Raw genomic sequence first — 20,240 nt, 5'->3', positions numbered from 1 at the left:
CAACAGCTGAGCCATATACAACAGCAGTTGTATGTGCTTTGAGAACAATTTAAATATGAATGTTAAAGAAAACAGTGTTGTCAATTGTTGCATCCTCTTAAAGATGATGATGACAACGAAGTAAAGGCACACACTATAATAAAAATAGTTATCGTATTAAATGTGAAATTGTTTATGTATTTTAGGTGGAGAATACTGCCGAAATTCCACAACCATCACCCCCTAGAGACAATGACCTTTCAAATGAGGAGCCCAACACTTCGATGTCTGCGACTATATCCAACCCAAAGTACATAGTCTTCACAGACAGTGAGCTCAAACTGGCACGGCGCTCATACTTAGAGCAGAAACGACTCGGTACTGAGCATGTACCCTTATCCAAGGAGCTCTTCTGCAGACTCATAAGAAACACAATGAAAAACATGATTTCAATTGCAAGAGCCTCCGAGGACTGTAGATACCCCAGCAAACATGAGGTCAATGCCATGGCAAAGAGATTGATGGAGTCATCTGTTGACACTGCAGGGCTCTGTGGTGGTAGGAGTGGAGTTCACTTTGTTTTAGATGTAGGCAATATTTAAGTGATCGTTTCTGGATTTGTATTAATAATAGAAATGTACCTAATTCTGCTCTGCAGGCGTTGTTAGTTGTTTTCCTATGTAACTGTAGGGTGCTGCTAAATGCATTGTGGGCAATTTCAATTGGAATGTTTTCCCATTTGTCGAGGTTTAGGTTTGTTTGCGGGCCCCCCCACTTTGTTTCCATAGAGTAGAATGGGTTCTATTATTGATTGGAATAATTTAAATGTGAATTTGTCTTTTTAATCGCATAAAATGCCCTGTGTGCCTCTCTCTCTCTCATCATTTATTTAAATATATGGAATCCTTGTATCTGTTCGATGTTAAGTGGTCCTGGACTCAATGTTGTTAAATTATGTTATTGTTTAAATAAATAAAAAAGTTTTGGATGAGAATACTTCTGCTGTCTTCATTTAAGACAAATTCACTTATGCCAATAAACTAATTTAATTCTTATTGTAAGCTTTGTTTTGCTGATTTTTAAAACTTATTTTAAGATAAACATTCTTAGTTTAAGACAGTCACTAATATAGTGTGTCAATTAAAGCCAATGATTCTTATTGTAAGCTTGCTTTGATAATTATACATCTTAATTTAACAAATACATTCTTGCAGTCACCTCAACCAAAAGACCAAAATACTAATTTAAAGTTATTCTTTCTTAAATAAAGCAGGAATCATTGCTTGTAAGAGAATTTTGGTCAAGTTTCGAGGCCCATTACGGTCTTGCAGTAGCTAGATTTTAATATGAATTTTAAGAATTCTAGCTAGGCAAATTTGGCTTACCCCATTGGCAGATTTATTTGCTTGACTAGGAAAATCTGATTGAATCAAGAATATTTTGCTTCTTTTTGGAGGAGCTGTTTTTGCTGTTCCTCCAAGCTTTGAAACTTCCTTTATATATCAATCTCTATATATAAACAGCTCTTATCATGGCTGCCACTGAGTTACCTCCGGGTCATTTCCCTCCGTTAGGAACCTTCCTAAGATACACTGACAATCCCACCGCAACCCAGGACAATATATACACACAAGGTAAGGGGGCATAGGTTGAAACAATCAGGGCGGGGTAGACGATCACAAACGTGGGAGACACACAGGGGCAGGGAGCACAGAGACCTGAAACAAGAGGGAGAATTACATTTCAAAATAAAACAGGAAGGCACAAGACAACAAAAAGTAAGAACAAAAGCTAATTTAAATAATACAACTTAAATTATCTTTCGAGGCATGACAAAATGGCAATAGCTTTTTCATGTTTTATAATAGATATTCATTAGAAATGTATTCAGATGCACCTCCACCCATTGCATAAATATCTTTTTAAGATTACACATTTTGGCACAATGACTTCCAATGTTAGTCGCTGCAAACCCTTCAAGCTTTTTTCACCCTATGTTGTTAAATAGTTTAAAAAGTCTGATAAGCCCACATAACGGTCAACCGGCAGCTTCCTGCAGATCTCTGCCATACGCGGGCAACTGATCAAGTGTAAAACTATTAATTGAATTTCTGGGGACTTTTTCTAAGCAAATATTTATATACACCATTCATTTAGATTAATTTATCATATTTACAAAGCATGTGATAAATCAGTTTATTTCTAATAATCTTTGGACAGCCCTGGTTTATGGCTTTCTTTTTTTTGATATACTGGCCTCCTACCAATTTATACACAGCCTCCAATTTGTAAAGAAAACCATGCTTTATGGCCAGTGTTGGGCAAGTTACTTCCAGAATGTAATATAGCACATATGACTCATTACTGTGTTTCTAAAGTAAATAGTTACATTACATTATTACTGGCCAAATGATCGTATCTATTGCCTTTTGGACCAACTAATAACATTTCAATTTCAAGCATTTTGAAGCACCTTGAGAAAGCATTGTTTTAAAAGTGTGCTATACAAATACAATATATTATTATTAATGTCTATCTGGCAGTACATGTTGAAAATTAGGAAATAGCTACGTATTAAACTCATGCTCCGTTTAAGTGGGCTAAATAATATTTGATACCGGTAACATTACGTTGCTGTGAGCTATCAGGCTCACACCTGGGTTCAGAATGATGGAAGGACTGCTTGGTAAGGTGTAAACAAAATGAGATCTTTAATGCGCAACTGGCCATTTAAATTAGGAACACAATTAGTTGCTCTCGTCTGGCGTGCGAGGGGAGACAGGCCTCACTCAGGACTCAGTCTACTGCAAAAAGAGAAGAACCAGGTCACGACCATGCTTTTAATCAGTCCTCATTACCTGATTCCGATCAGCTGTCTGGCCTCCGGCTGAGCCACTCCCACCACTCCAGCAGCCGGCGCCCTAACCACACCCCCTACCACATACCCCCACCGCCCATCTCAGGCCGGGACCCCCGCCGGCCGAAAGCTGACTCCCCACTCTGCCGAGCGGGAGAGGAAATCAGCCACGACCATCCAGCTACCCGGCCTGTGGATCACCTTGAAATTGAAAGGCTGTAACGCCAGATACCACCGAGTGATCCGGGCGTTGGCATCCTTCATGCGGTGGAGCCACTGGAGCGGGGCATGGTCCGACCAGAGGGTGAAAGGGTGCCCTAGGAGGTAATAACGCAGGGCGCCGACCGCCCACCGTATGGCGAGGCACTCCTTTTCCACCGTACTGTACCTCACCTCCCGCTGAGTGAGCTTACGGCTGATGTACAGTACGGGGCGGTTGACCCCCTCCACCTCCTGGGAGAAAACGGCCCCCACCCCGCTGTTCGAGGCGTCGGTCTGCAAAACAAAGGGGATAGAGAAGTTAGGTGTGTACAGCAGTGGTTTTCCACAGAGGGCTTTCTTAACCCTCTCAAATGCCAGCTGGCACCGCTCCATCTACTGGACCGGATCTGAAGCATCCTTTCGGGTCAGGTTGGTCAGGGACTGGTCAGCTCAGAAAATGCCGGAATGAACCGCCTGTAGTAGCTGCACATGCTGATCCCACGTCTCACTGTGAATGATGACGTCATCCAAGTAGGCGGCAGCATATGCAGAGTGGGGACGCAGCACTCTGTCCATGAGCCGCTGAAAGGTGGCTGGGGCCCCAAACAACCCGAAAGGAAGCGTGACAAATTGGTACAAACCATACGGAGTGGAGAAGGCCGTTTTTTGCTTAGACTCTTGCAATAGGGGAATCTGCCAAAAGCCCTTGGTTAAATCCAGTGTCGTGAAAAAGCGAGCTGTGCCCACCCGATCCAGGAGTTTGTCGACCCGGGGCATTGGATAAGCATCGTATTTGGACATATCGTTAACCCTGCGGTAGTCCACACAGAACCGGATTGACCCGTCGGACTTCCGTACCAGCACGACGGGGCAACACCAGTCACTGGTGGACTCTTCTATTACTCCCATTTCTAGCATAGCCTGAAGCTCCGCCTGAACAATTTTCTTTTTGTGTTCAGGCAGCCGATAGGGCCGTGAGCGAACGGCCACGCCTGGGGGCGTTTCTATGTGGTGGTGAATGAGGGAGGTGCGTCCTGGTAGAGGGGAGAACACATCGGCAAACTGCCGTTGCAACGAGGCAACGTCTGCTCTCTGACCCGGTGAGAGATGGTCATCACACCAGACCGGGGCGAATCTGTTGTTATTTGGTTACCTCCGGCCCCAACTCATCTCTCTCGATCAACGTGGTGGCCAGAGAAGCAGACACCACCTCCCTCCACGCTTTAAGGAGGTTAAGGTGGTAAATCTGTGTTGCTCCCCCCCTGTCAGGGTGCACCACCTCATAATCTACGTCCCCTACTCGTCGTGTGACCACGAAGGGCCCTTGCCACTTGGCGAGTAATTTGGAGCTAGAAGTTGGGAGTAACACAAGCACTTTATCTCTTGGTGAGAATTGTCTCAGTCTCGACCCTCTGTTGTACAGGCGCTGCTGACGTTCCTGAGCCTGCAGCAAATTCCCCCGTGATAACTGCCCCAGTGAATGGAGTTTTGCTCGCTGGTCCATGACGTACTGAATTTCGTTTTTACTGGTGCTCGGACCCTCCTCCCAGTTTTCCTTAACTACGTCCAAGACACCCCTGGGCTTCCAGCCAAATAACAGTTCAAAGGGAGAAAATCCCGTGGAGGACTGGGGCCCCTCCCATACTGCAAACAACAGGGTCTAACCACTTATCCCAATTGCGAACTGTCCTCGTGAACAAACTTACGAACCATGTTCTTTAGTGTTTTGTTAAACCGCTCCAGCAGTCCATTGGTCTGGGGATGGTAAACACTAGCCCGAATTGAGTGGACACCCAACAGTTCATAGCGCTCGCGTAGTGTGCGTGACATAAACGATGTGCCTTGGTCAGTCAGGATCTCTTTCGGGATCCCGACTCGGGAGATTATTATGAAACAGTGCCTGTGCAACGGTTTTTGAAGAGATATTGCGCAATGGCACTGCCTCGGGATATCGTGTTGCATAATCCACCAGGACTAATACAAAGCCATATCCCCGTGTGCTCCGGTCTAATGGCCCGATGAGGTCCATACCAACTCTCTCAAATGGCACCTCCATTAAGGGTAGTGGGTGCAAAGGCGCTTTTGGGGTGGCCGGCGGGTTAACCACCTGACATTCGCGGCAAGATGCGCACCACCACTTCACATCCGCGCTAATGTCCGGCCAATAAAATCGGGCCATGATCTGGTGTAGTGTTTTGTCGTACCCTAGGTGACCTGACATGGTGTTGTAATGAGCCGCCTTGGAAAATCATTTCCCGACGGCTTTTTGGCACCATTAATTGGGTCTGTAACTCTCCTGTCTGTGTGTCATGGCTCACATGGTACAGCCTGTCCCTAACCACAGTAAAGTGTGGGTGAGTGAGTGCTGCATTCGGGTGTAGCTGGGAGCCATCAATACTCACCACCTGGTCGAAGCCGTGCTGGAGGGTCTCATCCCTTGACAGCTCGAGTGGGAAATCTTCCACTGGAACCACCGGCGGGGCCAGAGGGCCCTCCTCCGTGTCCGACTCCCCTTTGACGTCGTCAGCACCAACCGACTCTACACTAAATACAGCACACAGCTCACATTTCCCTGCCGTCCATGAACGCACCCCCATAGCTCCCGCTAGTTTAGCAAATCTCGGCCAATCCGTTTCCAAGATCAGAGGGTGCGTAAGGCTAGTACTAACTCCAGCCCTGACTATGCTTTTTGCCCCTAAAGGAAATTTCCAGCGTCACCTCCGGGTACTGGTGAATATCCCCATGCACACACCTCACCTTCACCCACGAGGCTTCAATCAATGCCCCAGGCCGAACCAAGAGCTGGTGGATCATCGTCTGATTACAGCCCGTGTCCATCAGTCCCTGGTGTGCACCCCCCTGTATACATACCGGTATATGGTACGTCCCCTCGGGACCGGGGGAAGACACTGGCGGTCCCGCAACCCGAACCAGCTGTCCGACCTCCATGAGTGGGCACTCGCGTAGGAAGTGGCCGGGCTGCCCGCACCGGCAGCAATCCTGCCCTGGCGTCTGAGGAGCCCCTTGCGGTGCCGGATGACCAGACGCGTAGACGGGACCCTGAGGAGAGATAGGAAGAGGGGAAGGGTTAGTCAGTGTTTGCTTATGTGGTGAATGTGGTGCATAGCACCCGGTGTGGGGGTAGGGGTGACAGCGGGAATTGTGGCGGGAATCCTCCTCCTCGGGGCCGGAGTGGGTCGGCCCGCTGGTACCGTCGGGGACCGGGGCTCCTCCTTCAAGCTTCGTCGGGGCAGCGAGAGATGATCCCCCGCCAGGACAACGGCTGCTTCCAGGCTGGCGGGGCGGTGGTACTGGATCCAGTTCTCGGTAGAGGATGGCAGGCCAGCGCCACCTGCCCGATGACGTCCTCCGCGGCATGTTCTTCCGGTCTGAGCAGCGCGCATCACGGAGCTGCTGTGCGTAGGAGAAAGGGCGGCCGGCGTCCTCGAAGAGGAGGGCTCGGAACCGGCCGCGATGCCCCTCTGGCGTACTGCCCATCCGGTCCATGATGGTCCTCTTTAGCTTGCCGTATACGTAGCGAGAGGACACTGGCAGGCTGTGTGCCACCAACTGTGCCCCCCCGGAGAGCAGGGGCAGCCGCCGCAAGGCCCACTCCTCCTCCGGCCACCCACACGCCGCCGCAGTGCCCTCGAAGATATCCAGGTAAGCCTCTGGGTCGTAGTCTGCTGTCATCTTTTGGAGGCCGATCGCCCGCGGCCGGGTGGGGTCGGTCCCGGGTGGGGTCGGTCCCGGGTGGGGTCGGTCCCGGGATCGACCTCCCGGGTGGCCGGATGCTGAAGCATCTCCCGCAGGAGAGCAAGATTGTCGCACTGGGTCGTCGCTAACTCCAGGAGAGCCTCGCTCTGCTGCCGCTGGAGATTGCTGGTGCTCTCCTGCAGGGCCGCGAGGCTCTGGAGAGCTTGCCCCAGCGGGCTCTGTGGGTTCTGGCCTTCCATCAAGTCCCTGTTCAGGCGCCACTGTGAGCTATCGGGCTCACACCGGGGTTCAGAATGATGGAAGGAGTGCTTGGTAAGGTGTAAACAAAATGAGATCTTTATTGCGCAACGGGCAACTTAAATTAGGAACTGTTAGAATTGTTCTTTTATTCGAAGTTCAGGGGTAGATTTAAAAGAAACGAAGTGAAGCTCCTCATATAAGTTTTAAAATGACTATTTAATAAAAGGATGCAGCAGTAGGTTTTACAAAAGTTTCACAGCTGTGGCTCAATAGCTCGGAACACGCTTCCACAGGCCACAAATGAGGGGAGCTCATGAGTAGTTACTGTCTGGCGGTCCGAGTAGAAAGAGATTGATTTTACAATACAAACATTTTTTGTGCTACCATCCCTTTCCGGTCATAAAAATAAACAATTTCAAAATAAGACGAGCTCCGGTTTCGTCCTCTCATTAGTTGGTAGCGGGGGGCTGGATCCTGTTGGCCGCTTGTCACATGGGGTTTTCCGGACTCTTCTATTGGCTGACGTCGTCGGGGCGTGTCATCCTATGACGTCACCGTCGCCATCTTGTTAGCGTAGTCATGAAGCTTCCACCTACTATATTCTATTATACAATCCTTCTGAGGTTTATTAGTTATTCAACACGCAATAGTATTATTGCAGCATCAATGAGTGAGAGGTAGAGGCGGTGTGTTTAGTATGTAACTCCACGCGTCCTTCTCCCTCTACTCATATATACAATACAATATTAGCTATATGCTATCACACTTTTAGTTATGCAGCAATTTTGGTTCTGAGCTTTCCCTATACAAATAAAACAGATGGTTGTGGTTCGGATGTTATTATGTATTAGCCAGATTACGCATACATACTATATTTGTATGAGGGGTTTAATTGTTACAAACTAGTACATCAAATAAAGCCGACTAACATGCCTAGCTTGTTATTGTGACAACAGATAGAAGAACTAGCTTCATGATAAACTTCCCATACTGTGTGTCCCATATCTCACTGCAGCCTATGTTTTGGTTGTCTTAGCCTTCTTGTTACCCTCAATGTGTTTTCATTACACCTTAGTATTAATCATCTTAAATAATAATTTTATAAATTCAATGCCAGTTTTACTATATCATTTTTAACCGTATGTTGTGACTGCTGTTTGATACACAAATATAAAAAACATGCTCCGCAACTGGTCAGTATTGCAGTATAGCTGAAGTGTAGAATTCATGCCATCACATCACATGTGGCCCCGCTGCCAAAAATACTCACCAGATTGGAATTGTGTCATTGTTTTTCTGATGAAGCCTTAGGATTAACAGTTAATGCCAAGGCTTAACAGATACTTCCACTGTTAAAGTATTATTACATGTTTTTGATTTTTTTTTAGCAAGCACATGTTATCCTGTTGTATGACTTTCTTCATTTCTTTTAATTTGTTTGCAATAACTCTGTTCATGTATGACTGGAGTATCAATATGTACATATATAGATATACATATGTATATCTATATATGTACAGTGGGGCAAAAAAGTATTTAGTCAGCCACCAATTGTGCAAGTTCTCCCATTTAAAAAGATGAGAGAGGCCTGTAATTTTTATCATAGGTATACCTCAACTATGAGAGACAGAATGAGAAAAAAAAATCCAGAAAATCACATTGTAGGATTTTTAAAGAATTAATTTTCAAATTATTGTGGAAAATAAGTATTTGGTCAATAACAAAAGTTCATCTCAATACTTTGTTATATACCCTTTGTTGGCAATGACAGAGGTCAAACGTTTTCTGTAAGTCTTCACAAGGTTTTCACACACTGTTGCTGGTATTTTGGCCCATTCCTCCATGCAGATCTCCTCTAAAGCACTGATGTTTTGGGGCTGTCGCTGGGCAACACGGACTTTCAACTCCCTCCAAAGATTTTCTATGGGGTTGAGATCTGGAGGCTGACTAGACCACTCCAGGACCTTGAAATGCTTCTTACGAAGCCACTCCTTCGTTGCCCTGGCGGTGTGTTTGGGATCATTGTCATGCTGAAAGACCCAGCCACGCTTCATCTTCAGTGCCCTTGCTGATGGAAGCAGGTTTTCACTCAAAATCTCACGATACATGGCCCCATTCATTCTTTCCTTTACACGGATCAGTCATCCTGGTCCCTTTGCAGAAAAACAGCCCCAAAGCATGATGTTTCCACCCTCATGCTTCACAGTAGGTATGGTGTTCTTTGGATGCAACTCTGCATTCTTTCTCCTCCAAACACGACGAGTTGAGTTTTTACCAAAAAGTTCTATTTTGGTTTCATCTGACCATATGACATTCTCCCAATCCTCTTCTGGATCATCCAAATGCCCTCTAGCAAACTTCAGACGGGCCTGGACATGTACTGGCTTAAGCAGGGGGACACGTCTGGAACTGCAGGATTTAAGTCCCTGGCGGCGTAGTGTGTTACTGATGGTAGCCTCTGTTACTTTGGTCCCAGCTCTCTGCAGGTCATTCACTAGGTCCCCCCGTGTGGTTCTGGGATTTTTGCTCACCGTTCTTGTGATCATTTTGACCCCACGGGGTGAGATCTTGTGTGGAGCCCCAGATGGAGGGAGATTAGCAGTGGTCTTGTATGTCTTCCATTTTCTAATAATTGCTCCCACAGTTGATTTCTTCACACCAAGCTGCTTACCTATTGCAGATTCAGTTTTCCCAGCCTGGTGCAGGTCTACAATTTAGTCTCTGGTCTCCTTTGACAGCTCTTTGGTCTTGGCCATAGTGGAGTTTGGAGTATGACTGTTTGAGGTTGTGGACAGGTGTCTTTTATACTGATAACGAGTTCAAAAAGGTGCCATTAATACAGGTAACGAGTGGAGGACAGAGGAGCCTCTTAAAGAAGAAGTTACAGGTCTGTGAGAGCCAGAAATCTTGCTTGTTTGTAGGTGACCAAATACTTATTTTACAGAGGAATTTACCAATTAATTCATTCAAAATCCTACAATGTGATTTCCTGAATTGTTTCCCCCATTCTGTCTCTCATAGTTGAAGTGTACCTATGATGAAAATTACAGGCATCTCTCATCTTTTTAAATGGGAGAACTTGCACAATTGGTGGCTGACTAAATACTTTTTTGCCCCACTGTATATATTATATATATATATATATATAAATAAACAGCCATGGAAAAAATTAAGAGACTTTATCATTTTCTCGTGTTTTATTATTCATAGGTATGTCTTTGAGTTAAATAATTTTTTCATTAATTTACTGTATTCTCTAAACTACTGACAATTGCTCCGTTGAAATTCAACACTGGAATGGCTGCCATACATTTAGAGATAAAGAAATTAAGAACAATTTGGAGTGGCCTCTTAATTTTCTCCGGAGCTGTATATACAGTATATAAAATCACTTTCTCCACGATTTCAAATGAAGCTGTTTTAAGTGACAAGGACTTTTGCTAGTAATTCTGTTTGATGGTTAAGAGTTACAATAACATTTTGGGGTTTAGATAAGATGTGCTGAGATGCATTCCTTTTAAAATTTGAATAGAAAGGTTAATGTAATGGAATACCTTGCTTATGCAAATCAGTCTTTAGTTGTTGCACTTCATTTAGAAACATGCAACCCCGATTGTCAACACTGAGCATTGAATTAATACTGAATATACCACAGCATTCTAACTACAGCTAGGTTTGTGCTGTTACAATAAGAAATCAATACTAAATACACTAAAGAATCTAAAGTTGTAATGTTACCTTTGTGTGGGGACACTGGTTGTGGTGTTAGTTTCTGTCAGGGTTCGTCTAGGTCAGGGGTCTGCTACCTTTTGGACCAAAAGAGCCATTTCGCTCTTCCACCAAAACATATTTGATAGCTTGTTAAGTAGTATATATTGTTATACTACACAAACACTACAGTTTGTTTCATTTATTAATTAGAACATTATAGAAAGAATAACTATTACATGTTATTGGTATTTTTACCTCTAATAATTAACACAGGACTCTTATAAAGACAATTAAAAAAATACAATGGCACTTGTAGGCCTACTTTAAAATAAATTAAAAACAGCACTTGGGGGAGTCCTCTGCACATTTGAAAAAAAAAAACATATTAAACTATTAAAATGGGCCCACTTTGAAATAAATAAAACATGCTGCACTCTAAAAACAGTAACGGGCCAGTTTGGATTGAATTATGACAGAAGACCATTAGCTGTCTTCCTCGTTGGTTTATTCCTCCGTTTTTCAGGGTGTGAAAATAGTTCAGCTTTTGGAACGGAGCAAGGTGCACCGCTTGTCATGTGACGAGGAACAACTAATCACAGCCGAGAGATGTCTTTACTTCCGTGTGTGGAAAATATGGAGGGGGAGTTCATTTAAGTACATTTCAACTGTATGATTTTCTAGAGAAACACTGTTGTCATTTGGACAATATCTTAATATAACTTTTAAAATACAAAAAAGTTTAGATGGTCACTGGAGAAAAAATGAAAAAAACGCTCATGTGTAGGGCCCCATAGACACATATTTTAGTTGACCTAATTAAAACCGTGTTTATTTTTATCTGTCTCTCAGTATCACCTCAAAATCAAGATACGAAACATTTTCAACTATGCAACAAAATATAAATAGTCCTACAAATAATTGTATTTTTTTTCCATCTTGTTTTTGTCGAAGCTCAAGGGAGCCGCGTGTTGCCAACCCCTGGTCTAGGTATACATAACTGTGAATGCAGTAAGAACACTTTGTGATAAAGTAGCAATGTCTTTCTGAGTACATAATAACATTATGAGCCATTTAGAGACTTGCTTACTTAAATCGCTGCATGTTCTGTGTAAGCATTACTGTTGATGCATTAAAGTCATCCTCACCATCTGAAATCACCTCATAACATCATATATTGTCCACAAAATCACTTTTATCAAGCTGTGAAACTACAATCCAATCCATGAGGCAGAGGTAGGCAAACATCCCTCCTGCTCAACACCGATGCTGTTCAACAGATGTATGATTGTTCCTGTGATGAATGAGAGTAATTAAATGCAGCAGAATAACTTGTATTCATGTAGGGTTGGTCTGGTAGCAGTAGTGAAGCATCTGAATAATAAAGCAAATACAATGTGAGAAAAAGGGGGGGGGGTGGGTTTCTTCAGCTGAAAAGTGAGAATGCGTATGAACCCCGTCTGCTGACTGTGCACAAGAGACTTGAAGCCGTGTTGGATCTCTCATCAAAGTTATGGTTGGTTTCTGCTGTAAGCTTTTCTCAAGTTCTTGATAGCCACGGATTTAAAACTATATAAATATTTTTACAATTTTCGCATTTATATATGTAAATGAAGCCTTGCGTGCTTTCACAAGCAAACTTAGATATGGTATGCACATGTACATGCATAATGTAACATCATCTGTATGTTTGTACACTTGTTGTGACATTGACTCTGGTTTAACTGCTATCAACATCAAATACAATTATTTCATTGATGAGTTAACTCATATTAGGTATTTATCTCCACAGATATCCAGGAGTTTTATGAAGTTACACTGCTAAACACACAGAAGAGCTGTGAGCAAAAGCTGGAGGAGGTCAACCACATGGCCGACAAGTGGGAGAGGAGCGTGTCCATACAGAACTCCGAGCCTGCACACTCTGTCTGTCCAGTGGAGGAGGTGAGTCTCTAGCTCTTCCACTAGAGCGCTTCCAATACCAGTTTTTTGCATATTCACTGCAGTAGCGCAGACTCTTGGTCCCAAAAGTGTTTCCTGTTTGGAACCAACCATTTGCTGGGCTGGGACCGAAAACCGCATACGTAAGGAGTAATGTCGGAGATTTGGGCGAGAGAGACAGAATCAGTAGTGTTGATATTGCATAGTGACTGAGCTTTCTATAATGGCTATCAGGATTAATCAATACAGAGGCTACAGTTGTTGTCATGTCAGACTATCACAAGTAAGATCATAGTGATAGAAAACAGCTTCTGCCTTAACGAAAGCAACAAATAAATACTCATTCAAAGCATATATGTTGTAAAGTTAAAATGCCATACGTTGCCTATACCCCGTTAATGTTCTGTCACCTGGAGTTATGTAGGATACACTTAATTCAACATGCTGTATTGCAAAACTTAATCATTCAAATAAAAAAGATATTCACTTATGAGGGAAATATGCATCAGCGGATGGCTCAATGGTCAGGCAGTGAATCACTTCTTTCCAGCGGCAGCTAGCGCTAAAGGTTGGCTAAAGGCCGGTGGAGCCAGCAGCGTACCACTCCAGCTTCTGCAAATGCTGCTGAACCATGGTGACCACCAGTTAACCACGTCACTCTAGAGAAGAGTATGAAGTTGGAAAAGACACTCTTTAGTTCAATCCACCGCAGTCCGCCAATGTTGTGGTTGTGGCTGCTATTCATGGTGGCATTGCTGAGAAATCAGTGACATAAACGGTGACAGCATGACATGACTTCTACTTGGATCTGATCAATACACTGTAAATCCGACGAGTTAATACACCTCAAAGCTTTTTGGGGAAACATTTTTACTTTAACTTAAATGCTTTAACCCAGAAGGAGCCAGGCTGTGTCATCAGACTGCACCACCTGAAGACAGAAACAGAGAACTGCTACCCCAGATTGCTATCTATCTATGAAAGCTGCTTGCTTAAAAATACATCAGTGATATATCAGGGGACAGTCAAAGAGAACCGTCAAAAAATCCTAACAACATTCCATAAATTAGATATTAATATATGTATCACGGTTATGGTAACAGGACCCAAATGCAGTGAAACAAGGGGAGGCAGGTATTGGGGTTTAATGAAAAGCGAGCTTTATTTAACAAAAAGCTGTAACAACAAAACTCAAGCAGGCAAAATCATCAAAAGGAAAAGTAGCAAATAAAACTAAATCAAACCAAACAAACTGTTCTGAGTGGAACCTGTGCTGTTAAACCGCTGTATGGTCTTGGCCACCGTGCTGCAGCTCAGGTTCAGGGTGTTGGCGATCTTCTTATAGCCTAGGCCATCTTTATGTAGAGCAACAATTCTTTTCAGATCCTCAGAGAGTTCTTTGCCATGAGGTGCCATGTTGAACTTCCAGTGACCAGTGTGAGAGAGTGTGAGGGCGATAACACCAAATTCAACAGACCACTCCCCATACACACCTGAGACCTTGTAACACTAACGAATCACATGACACCGGGGAGGGAAAATGGCTAATTGGGCAGAATTTGGCCATTTTCACTCGTTTTGAAAAAGCGAATCCACTGTAGGATCATTATAAAGTGCCAAGAAGCGTAATCATCTCAACTGGAGGTTGTGCTGATTAGCTGTTCCAGAACTTCAGCTACGTTCCCTCTGCATCCAGCTTCCTAATGAACAAGCTCTGAAGAGGGGGGGCATGTTGATCGATCTCCCCATAGGTTTCTAGGTTTCAAGGTTTCAAGGTTTTATTGGTCATATGCACAGCAGATACAGCGTATATGTTGGCCATGAAAATCTTATGTCCCATGCTCCTCCAACAACTCAACATACATGGTGCAAATAAGATAAATAAAATAGTGCAAAAAGAGAGAAGAATATTTACAATATTAACAATAAAGATTTAAGGATGTGAAATATATACATATGTGGAATACATTGAAAGTATTTAAATACTTTACTCTGTGGAATGAGGAGGTATGGACAGATGCATATATTACGTATAACAGATGTATATGGCAGATATGTACAATATATAGATATGTGTACTATAAACAGATATGTATGGCCGATGTGTATAATATATATATATATATATATATGTGTGTGTGTGTGTGTGTACTATAAACAGATGTGAGTAGACATTCACACAGCTCAGGAGTTCAGTAGTCTTATAGCCTGTGGTATAAAACTGTCTCTGAGTCTGGTGGTCTTGGTCCGGATGCTGCGGTACCGTCTGCCAGACGGCAGCAGACAGAACAGATTGTTGCTGGGGAAGTTTGTTCGGAAAGTCGGGTGTTTCTCATTGTGGTGCCTCCGGACATTGTAATCTTTAAGTACCGCAACACACTGATTGCAAATTAAACACATCTGCTTGGCGTTTGGATTTGACGCCTGAATAAACAAATATTTGTCAGTCCAGACAGGGTTAAACCGAGTTGAGAGAGACATGTTTTAGAGTTGCTATCATAGGACCACCGCTACTAGATGCACTTTAATGTGCTAGGTGGTTTCTAGGCAACACGGAGTGTTGTGTTCATGGTCTGTACTAGTGTAGAAATTTGGCCACGGCCGGCTGGGCCAATCGGGAGTTGGTTCTGGGCTGCCAGTTAAATATATACCTGGCCCAAAAGCTTGGTAGCGTAGCGTTGATAGCGCTAGCTTGCAACTTTGCCGAGGCAAGCAGTGTGCTTGTGGCTCATTCCCACAACAGCTCCACAATTCAGTGAAATGTCGAGAACACAACCATAATTTGGGTTTTGGCTCCGGGGGAATAGTGGTAAAAATAAATGCAAGCAGGCTTTTAGCTTGGATTTTTTTACAGGGCGTCCAATTTTTTTTCAATGGCCTAGCAACGCGTGAGTGCCACAGGCGTGAGTATTGTAGGGGGGCCCGGGGGCACCCCCCCGAATTTTTGGGAAATTCATACCTCTCTGAAACACTATTTCCTGCATTTTGAGGTGCAAATTTTGTGGAATACAGCCACGTTTTTGTCTTTGTTACAACATTATTTTTGTGCTGAGGCTGGGAGGAGGTATGTGTGTGTGTCGGGGGGTGGGGAAGACCAGATCATTTTTTGGTAATATTATAATTACACTGATTGATATACAATATAATATGTTTCATGAGTTAATACAAAGAACAGTGAGTGTAACTGAAGCTAAAAGGTACAACTTAATTGTCACATACATCTTGTATGTCTATTTATTCAATTTTGTTAAACTATATCATATATCATATATTTATGCAAGACACTTAGCATACAGCTGTATTAGCTATGTGTTTGTGATGGTTTTCTGACCTTTCACACCTTTGAACATTCACACAAGACAAAGATTCTTACATGACTACTCTGCTGGAAGAAGCTGGATTTCATTGTCTGTGCTCTTCCTCTTTTCCTCATCTTTCACAGCAACTTGAAGAAAGAATTTTCATTTAGCCTTCATATCAAATCAAATCAATACAATATTATAAAGGACATTATCAACTGTAAATATGTCAACAGTGGGAATTAAGTACACTGTTCTCCACAAACAACATCCATTTATCGATCTTTTAAAAGTAAAGTCTCCCTATTATTCAAAGGAACCATACAAATTTTGATCTCCTCATGCGCCCCCCTCCCCACTACAGTTCTCGCCGGTCACATCGTCCTGACGTTTTTGTTGTTGTTTTTCCCCCGGTTCATCGACAATTATTGCCACCAAAGAAGCCAGAAAAACTCAGAAATACTCCTATAGTTATCAGGCTTTCTGTCATGTTTGTAAAGATTGTTAAAAGTTTCAAGCTTACCTGCACTTTCTTCCCGCGAAAAAGGTTAAAGAGATGTCAGATATTCCACTAATACAGCGCCCATCCACGGCGCGTCACGGAAAATCGAACAATGCAATGCGAGTCTCGCGACTCGCCGCGAGTCACTCGCGAGATGTGAGCTTAGCGCGATTTTGCGCGATTTCGGCTTGAATCGGTGAATTTTTATCACATCAGCGAAGTTACCGGGGAAAACAGCGGAGGAAAAAAATCAGGGCGTCTTTAGGGCGTCTTGCCTAAAAGTAGGGCGTCCAATTTCTTATTACTTTTAGTACAGGGCCAGAGGACGCCCAGACGCCTACCTACCTAAAAGCCTGAATGCAAGCCACTTGTTCTTCACATCTCCTTCCTTAGGTATGGCAAACAAAGAAAGTTTTGGTTTGCAGCGAAAGTGGCAGCTTCTCCTCGCCATGACTTCTCTGCTCGGAGCGGCTTTACGGAGCGGATCGCACTGCTATTAGCTAGAATTCAGTCTATATCACAGTGAGGTCCGTGTGATGCAGAACTGAACCAGGAAGTAACGAAAGGAATCCAATCGAGGCGTTTCAGGCAGGGGGGAGGGATATGGGAGAGAATATCCCTCTGGCCTGAACTTTAGGATTTTAGCTTTTGCAGACCTATCACATGCACACAAACATAAATAACACACTACAGGAAAGGGAAAACCCCAAAAAGCATAATATGGGACCTTTAAAATACCATTGATACGACTGAGACTTAACTCAACCTCAGTGCCTCATGGCGGGTTAAGTTGACTCACTTTGCCCCACAGCCACTTTTGCGGGAAAAAGCAGTCTTAGTCCTTCCTGATAATCTGTATTGTAGCTCGTAACATGTTTTTATATTAATGAAGCCCAAATGGCCTCAGGCCAGGACTTTTGTCTAATAAGTAACGTTTGGAGCAGATCATATAATGTCTAGTTAACACATGTAAATCGTCAAAAATGGGTTGTTCTCCGTTAGCCTTTGACCTCCCCTTTTGAACTATCGACTATTCCTTCGCTATTTAGCATCACATCAGATAGGTGCTAGACCCATCCAAAATTGGAATTTTTCAATCAACTCTCTTGGAAAAGAGTTCCCTAAAAACACAATCTAACTGTGAATAGATTGACATGTAAATCTTCACTATGTAAGAGCAATGTGTATACCAAATTTGGTGAATGGGGGAGAAACTACAGTATATGCAAGTAGCTTTGAGTAGTTTGACTTGAAATGGTTTGTTCTCCCGAAGCCTACGGCTGTGCCGGTTAAGTTTATTCCTTCACTATTTAACTTATAATTGGATACGCGCTTAACCCATTCTGAATTGGAATTTTTCCAATCAATTCCCGAGGAGTTCGTAAAGGTTTGCTAAAAACGTAGGAAAAATTCAGATATTTCCGGGTGGGCAGGGCTAATGATAGCACACTTGAAATATGTCTGCAATGACTTAGAGGTGCGTCTGCCGAATTCCGTGAATATCGCTGAAACTATATACCAAACAATAGGGAGCGCTACCGAGCTATTTTAACAAAAATGTATGATATTCTGTACATGTGTGGCAAGTTTCGTGTTTGTAGCTAAATTTAGGTAATTGCAAATTGAGCCAACATCATAGGCCACACCCACATTCGTTAGTCATTATGATACTTGAAATCTCATGTGTATCATGTTTCATAAAATTCTGTCCATCTGTTGTTCTTTTAAAAAAATGAACGGTGTTTTTGGTGCCCCATATGGTCCAGGATGAAAACGCTTAGGTAGGCCTATTCTTCAAGACGAACTGAACTTATCCAGCAACATTTATGATGGGTAGATAAATTGTTGCTGAGTTGTGAGCACATTTAGACTAAGACACACATGCAACCCTCTCCCATGCTGTTTATTTATTATGACAGTGGTCCGCAACCAACGGACCGCGGTCCGGATACGGACCCAAATGCAATCCCATCCGGACCCGGAATAAATTGTTAAAATATTTTTAATTTTGACAGGAGAATTCATTTTAAACCGGAGCGTTACTTTCCCCCCTATCTGACACAACAGTGATTTTACCAGCACTACACTGAGCAAGGATTGGAAGCTACAAACCAATCGCGTGCGAGTCATACTAACCACATGGTTCAACTAGCCAATCAAATCGCCAGCTTGAACTCAGCGCGAGTTGTATGAGCAAACCGAAGCCGAGGTTTGTAGCCAGTCAGCCAGGCACAGACATACACGCAGTGTGATAAGGAAGAGAAGGTGAAAGGCAAGCGAAAAGCGATTGAAGCGAGAAACGCAGGGAGATGATACAGGAATACAGGGCGTGAGTTATAGTCAGAAGAGGTGCAAACACTATGGCGCTTTCAAAAAAGAGAAAAGTAAACGCCGAAAATAGAGCGTTCAACACGGAATGGACTGATGCATACATGTTCATTCTTCCGCCTGCGAACACGAAACCAGTGTGCCTCATATGCTCCGAAACCGTGGCACTTATTAAAAGTGCCAATGTCAAGCGTCACTATGAGACTAGGCACAAAGCATTTGACCAATCATACCCACCTAAGTCCGAACTCCGGGCGCAGAAAATTCGAAGTCTCACTGCCCAATATGATCAGTCCACCAGGGTATTAAGCCGTGCTTTCAGCGCACAACAGCGTGCAAATGAATGTTCCCTCCGTGTTGCTTGGGTTTTAGGAAAACACAAAAAGCCCTTTACAGATGCAAGTGTTGTCAAGTGAGATACTAGCTCAAGATACACTGTCCCAGCTGGAAGATGCTATTTCTAAGGCACCGTGTGTAGACAATGCTCAGCTGTTAGTTTACATAAGATTCTTAAACAGGGAGAAAAATGAGTTCTGTGAAGACCTCTTAGGCCTGACTCCCCTGCAGACCACTACCAAAGGAGAAGACATCTACCTGGCCATTAAGGAAATGCTATCAAAGCGAGAAATAGAGCCAAAACAAGTCATATCAATAACCACTGATGGAGCCCCTGCCATGATAGGGAGAGAAAAGGGAGCTGTGGCAAGGTTGAAACAAGACAACGCTGACCTCATCTCTTACCACTGCATTATTCATAAGGCTGTCCTTTGCTCCGCCCTGTCAGATGAGTATGCTGAGTTGATGAAGACAATGATGAAAATCATAAACTTTCTCAGGGCATCTTCTTCTTGTCAGCATCGCATGCTCAGGGAATTTCTCAAAGAGGTTAATGCAAACTCTGATGATCTTTTGCTCCACAACAATGTGAGATGGCTCAGCAAAGGCAGGGTGCTAGAGCGATTTTGGTCAATTAGACGTGAAGTAACAGCTTTCTTGGAACAACTGGAAAGTCAGAAAGCAGCAAACTTTTCTGTCTTTCTAAATGACGAGAAAAACGTGGATATCATAGCTTTTTTGGCTGATATCATGTCACACCTGAATGGGCTTAATTTGCAGCTGCAGGGAAAGAACAATTCCATTTGTGATCTGATGACAGCTGTCCGCTCATTTCAACGAAAACTTCAGCTGTTCAAAGAAGATCTGCAAGGAGACTACACACACTTCCCAAAAGTGAAAGAACAGGTGCAGGGCCATAGAGATGTCTCCTCTTTTGTTGACTTTGTTGACAAGTTGATTGAAAACTTCAGCAAACGCTTTGATAGCTTCAGCATTGGAGAGGAGCTCACCCTCTTCATACAGAATCCATTTCTCATCACTGATGTCAGAGCATTCTCAAATGATGTCGCACATCACTTCAAGTGGGCAAACTCTGGGCCTCTCCAGATGCAAATGATTGACCTCCAGGCAG

At 43.6% G+C, this 20,240-nt stretch overlaps 1 protein-coding gene across 18 annotated transcripts in view; it reads left to right on the top strand.

Moving 5' to 3' along the window:
• Positions 1 to 20,240, top strand: part of dlg2 (discs, large homolog 2 (Drosophila)) — a 186,728-nt gene that overhangs the window by 18,781 nt on the left and 147,707 nt on the right. For all 18 annotated transcript variants that reach the window (XR_010166744.1, XR_010166743.1, XM_063894821.1 and 15 more), the window contains exon 3: positions 12,495 to 12,646. Coding sequence is in view for 16 of the 18 variants with exons in the window: in XM_063894821.1 (XP_063750891.1) it covers positions 12,495 to 12,646 (152 nt within the window). In the remaining 2 variants the exon portion in view is untranslated. The remainder of the gene's footprint in view (positions 1 to 12,494; positions 12,647 to 20,240) is intronic.

Source organism: Eleginops maclovinus, chromosome 11, assembly GCF_036324505.1.
Source record: "Eleginops maclovinus isolate JMC-PN-2008 ecotype Puerto Natales chromosome 11, JC_Emac_rtc_rv5, whole genome shotgun sequence".
NCBI lineage: Eukaryota > Metazoa > Chordata > Actinopteri > Perciformes > Eleginopidae > Eleginops > Eleginops maclovinus.
Note: the sequence above shows the minus strand (reverse complement) of the source record. Positions and strands in the feature narration are given on the sequence as shown.